General features: G+C 42.0%; 1 protein-coding gene across 2 annotated transcripts; it reads right to left on the bottom strand.

Moving 5' to 3' along the window:
- Positions 1-2,149: 2,149 nt before the first annotated feature.
- LOC131877816 (uncharacterized) lies at positions 2,150-4,926 on the bottom strand. Of its 2 annotated transcripts, none has more exons than XM_059223616.1 (2): positions 4,380-4,926; positions 2,150-4,276 (listed from the first exon to the last, which is right to left on the bottom strand). In XM_059223616.1, exon 2 carries the CDS (start codon positions 3,868-3,870, stop codon positions 2,740-2,742), a length of 1,131 nt encoding a protein of 376 aa, XP_059079599.1. In that variant the 5' UTR covers positions 3,871-4,276; positions 4,380-4,926; the 3' UTR covers positions 2,150-2,739. The 2 variants fall into 2 exon arrangements, with proteins under 2 accessions (XP_059079599.1, XP_059079598.1); XM_059223615.1 differs by having other exon boundaries at positions 2,150-3,766.
- Between the last annotated feature and the right edge of the window lie 383 nt (positions 4,927-5,309).

Raw genomic sequence — 5,309 nt, 5'->3', positions numbered from 1 at the left:
ATTACGTGTTTGCTAAGTTTGTCGAAACGTTCAATAAAATATTTCCCCTCATTGCTAATGAATCATGTTTGTTAGAGTTCTTAAAAACCTTAGAGTGTAAAAGCTACCTTATAAAATCGCAAAATATTTGGCGGCGTACATCAAAAGTTTCAGACTTGAATATCAAATAGTTTGTAATGACCTGGACTTTTATCCACTCTTTCTGAGCCTAAGGAATATTTTCCTTTTTTTTAAGTTGCAAATGTTGTTGCGACGCTCGGAAAGTGTGTGCATATGACATAAGAAATGACTAGGAATAGCTCAAGTGAGTTCCTTGATTTTACTCAAATCTGACCATTAGTGAATCCAAGTCGTACATTCTAGTTATTCACCTCGCATATGTGCGCGTGTGGGTGGAATCATATACGTATGTTAGTAACTCCAAGTTTTGAAAAATGTGTCATAATAAAAAACATGTGCTCCCACGAGAAGCCCCAATTAAGAACGTCGGTTCAAATATGATCAACGCAACATCTATCATTTTTTATTATTTACAACTTAATCCTTGAAAAAGACACTGCAAGATTCTCACACATTGCCTTCACGAATGCCTTTCACAAATATGAATTCATAATCAATAAAAACAGGGAGACGCAACAATTATGAAGCACTTACCGTTTGATCCCCAATCAAATTGAAATGCCGAAACCTCACTTTCCTAATGTCAACTCGACTAAAATAAGTCATAAATTCAACGTCTAGACGCTTCACAATTTCCTCAAGAATTTTCGTTGACAAGTCTTTCCTATTTGTTCTGAGAAGGTTAGAACAACTTCACTCAAGGCTGGCCATGTAAAGCCTATCAAAATTTGGTACGAACTGCTATTTTAATGTGCAAGCCAGTGTGTTTGAAGATTGGATGAGGTATAATCAACAACCTTTTTTCCCCACAACATGAATGTCAAGGGGGAAATTGTACCTTACGAGCTAGAACATTTTAAAACTTGCCAGACACGTGTTCGGGAATTATTAGACAATGAAGAAGGTCTCAAGCGCTGCACAAATTGAACAACATATCCAAGACAGGAATGAGTCTGAGGATTGATGAGCTACTATTGTACCCTAAGGAGTGCTCATTTCTTTGTCACAATCAATACGAAAAGAATCCTACTCTTGAAACGCCCACCTTGAATGTACTGCACCACTTGAAGAGAGCCTCTTCTGCGACGTGTCGAGTTCTTTAGACCGTATAAACAAGTCCCCCAATCCAAGAGGGACTCCAAAGACATCAAATACTACTTTGGGTGAAGTGCAGTACTCATGGCGTTTGTTTTTTCATAATTAATACTTGGGTTTTACTCTAATTGATTTGCCACCAAAAATGCTTATTATCTCAGTGTCTCAGATATATAGTACAAGATGAAAACAGTACATCATGTTATCTCTTTGGAACAAGTGATAGGCGTCAAGCACTTGACGAGTCCCGCTCTATCTGGGATCAAAGAGAATTGAGACAGTGCAGATTCCATGAATTTTCCTCTTTGTTCAAGGTTCAATTCTACAATGGAAAAAAAGGCAATCTGATACCCCCCACCAACACCCAAAACCCCAAGACCCAAGTTTTGTAAGTGACACATGTGACTGTGGTTTGTTGGGAGTGTTTGGTGTTCAAGGGGGATAATGGGATTTTTGAGGTCACGTTGGCCTTGTCAAGCGTAACCCAGCTTTCAAAGACAGGCTTCTTTTTGATTGGGTGCCATCTTACTCGGAGCTTTGGATCCGGACTCGCGTGGCCTTGAATGTATGATGGAGGAAGCCTTTGATATATTTTATTGCATGCTCGCAAGACACAAGTTGTCGGATTGTATTACGTGATCCTAGATAACTGATTTGTGAAGAACATCGTATACTCACCATCACACTCAAGACCTTGATGAGGAGATGAGTGTGACAATAACTCAAGGTTTCTCGACGAATCGGCCTTCCCACAATTGAGGGGTTTATGCCAATGATGATCTGGTTGATTTGACAGTTTTATGGTGCTTTTGAACCGATGTCAAATTGGCAGGCGGACATGAAAGAATGCCGTTGTCCCATTCAAAAACTGATAATGTGTTATGAGGTAATTAGTCATTGTCACGAGAAACTTTTTAAACGTGATATGTGTTGGGTTAGGGCGAAGATTTATTTTGGCCTTTCGCATGATAAGAACCGATTTGGAGTGAACTGTTACAGAGAAGCTCAATTTGGTTGTTTGATGTTTTCGGATAAGATTTGCACGAGACCAACACGTTATGATAAAATATAGTGTAGATTGAAAAGTCGAACTTCTCCGTCTGAGCCTCGAACCTCAAAAAGGCCAGAAACGAAGACCACACGTAGTACTTGCCATTCCAGAGAGCTCTCTCGGATTGGGTGTCATTGACTTCCTCACGTAGCCTCCAATGCAGCCTTTGGAACTTGAAGCAATCGGATATTGGATAACGCACAGGGATTCCGATTACCATCCAAATTCAACTAGAGTATTGTCAGGGAAAGAATGTCTTCCACGGACGAGCCCAGAGAGCAAGGCCAAAGTACATATTGAGAGAACGTGACACTTATCGATTCACAAATTTCAAATAGAGGCCAGGAATATCAGAAAAGTGGAACATCGCCTCACTTTTATCGAGACAGTCCCTCGAGGAATTTCCTTGTACTTTGTCTTTTACTACTTCAAGACAAGCCAAGGAGAGAGATCCCGGTGGTGTTCATTCATATTCATAGCCTCGGAAATGATGCCATAACGGCATACCTCTCACCTAGAAGTTCAGTTATAAATACACCAATGGCAGTTAGCATCCCCCAGAAATAGAGATAGAACATCCCAGAGAAGTGTTCCAAAGACAAGGCCGCGGTTGAGGAGGGGCCTTGGCCATGACGACGCTTTGGTATTTCAGGTGGCAAGTCACAGCTCGTTAAATAAGGCTCGGGATAGAAATATCCCTCCTTACTCGAATCTGACTCTCGACCGAGCAGTCCAAATTGGTCCCACAACATTATAGATCGTGTGACGAGTTTGAATTGTGGAAAGCCTTTCCGAATCGGCAATGATTTAGGAGACACGAAGAGTGGATGAATGGAGAACTGGAAATCCTCTCGGGAATAATTGGACGGAGGCAAGTACTTGGAGAAAAACGTCATATCGCCCTCGACCAACACGTTGAGAGGGTTGTTCTCCGTTTGTACCTTATCCAGGATCCCTTCCTCGACAATGGCCGTATCGGCAAATAATAGTGTTTGCTCAGGAGAAAGGTTGTAGGGCTCTTGAAAAAGATTCTCATGCACGAACGAGTTCTCTCGAATGAGAACCTGGGACGCGGAATGCTGAAGGTCTTTCCAAGTGTCCAAACGCTTTCCAGGTAAGCGAGCCGAAAGTTGGCTCATAATCACCGAGCTGAACATCAATCCAAAGATGGTGTTGGACAATATGAAGATGCTCAGAAGACACACGGTGGCATGCTGGGCCGGACATTGCTCAGCCGAAGTTATTCCTTGGCCTAGAGTGTTCCCAAGTCCTTCGAATACGTCTTGAAGGATCCGATTGATGGTATTGCGACGTTGAGATAAAACCAGGAAAAACATGAGGAAAACGAAGGTGGAACCGAACAACGCCCACGACGTCCTATCAAATGCATGAGCCAGGAGGTCTCCAGATATTTTCAGATGTTTTGAGGTGATTATGTGCACACTGTCAAACGTAAATGGATGAGAAAAATCCACACTTTGAAAGCGATCCCAGTTCATGCTAAAAAGAGTCAAATGAGTTGGCGAATAAAGCTCGAAATAGGTCTCTCGAAAGTCAATCTGTTCATAAAAGTATGAATTGATGGAACACATAGAGAGTGACATGATACAGGGTGGGACTGAAAAAAATGTCGCTCAAAATGTGCCTTTTTCAAGTAAAGCATCGATCACCTCCGTGTCCTCGTCGATTACCCCAAGTTAATTAGATATTGAACTGTTGTCTCATTACGCATAACGATATTAGTCAGTTCATGGATGATTGCTTCCTTGCATTTCACAAGTCATTTAGAGAAAATCCACATTCAGCACTCGTCAGAACAGTTTTCGCTCAGTCTGCCCTGAAAAACGGAGTATCTCAAGCGCTCTTTGAATTGAGATCTCGGCACATTCCAACTTCTTTCCCATCGATCGACCTTTATCCCACTGAAAGTTTCTTTTCCCTAGATGACAGTTTCAACCAATGTACTGTACCTTCTCCCAAATCTATGGCCACATTCACTCCTCCCATCCTCTGTAAGTCAAATGTCATCCCAAACATATTATTGACACGGCCTGTCACAAGATCGTCAGTGGTGTAATCTCCAAACAAAGACTAATCACATCGCTCTACTCACCTATAGTACTCCGGAATGATATCCGCGTAATCATCCTTGAGACAAGCCAAACCGGCCAAACTGGTGGTGTAGTTGGGTTGGTAATCCGAAACCACGGTTACATTTGGGAACCAATGGGTCAATCCTTGCATGAAATCAAATCCCGGGCCCGCCCAATAGGTCCCATTGGGAAAGGTTCGGGTGGTTACCACGGGTGGATAGCAATCTCCATACATTCGAAGCATGCTGAAGGTGTGATTCGCTCGAACTCCTCGGCGTAATTGAGTCTCTTTGTCGTTTAGTCGCTCAGGGTAAACAGTCGAACAATTGGAACGAGCAGAGCTCTTGCATATTCGATGACTCTCGGTAAGCTCGGTGAACTCCTCTTCTTTTTTTGTAACAAGGACAAGCGGGCCATCTTGCTGAAAAATGCCTTTTCTGGCCAGCGCGGATCATACGTTAGTCTTTCAGATTTACCCATGCGAAAGAAGTGTGACACTCAAACTCAAGTGTTTGTTTTGCCTCCACTATTATGCATTCGATCTTTATATTAAAAAAGAGATACAGCACATTGTAGAGAATACAAAGGCCGAAAATGAGCTCGGAATCTGGTGTATGTATGTTACAAAATGTGCGTTTGATTTTTCATTCGGATATGCATGAGTAAATCCAAAAATCAAGTGCAACGACTTTCACAAGTTGGAGTACAATATGTGGCATGCTTATGGTACTTAATGCAACTGAACAAGTAATGCAGAATAATTCATCCTAATGGGTTCGAGAGACACGTTTAAAAATGTTGTACTCATAATAAACTATATTTGCTCGGCTGGTTGAGCGTTCATATGCCCTTGTATACGTACATATCTGATGAAGAACCTCTGATCCAGTTAAGCTCAAGGCTCTGTTTACGTTCCATTCAAGATCCGGGTAGCCTTTTTTCTTTCACGA

The sequence above is a fragment of the Tigriopus californicus genome, chromosome 3 (genome assembly GCF_007210705.1).
Source record: "Tigriopus californicus strain San Diego chromosome 3, Tcal_SD_v2.1, whole genome shotgun sequence".
Lineage (NCBI taxonomy): Eukaryota > Metazoa > Arthropoda > Copepoda > Harpacticoida > Harpacticidae > Tigriopus > Tigriopus californicus.
Note: the sequence above shows the minus strand (reverse complement) of the source record. Positions and strands in the feature narration are given on the sequence as shown.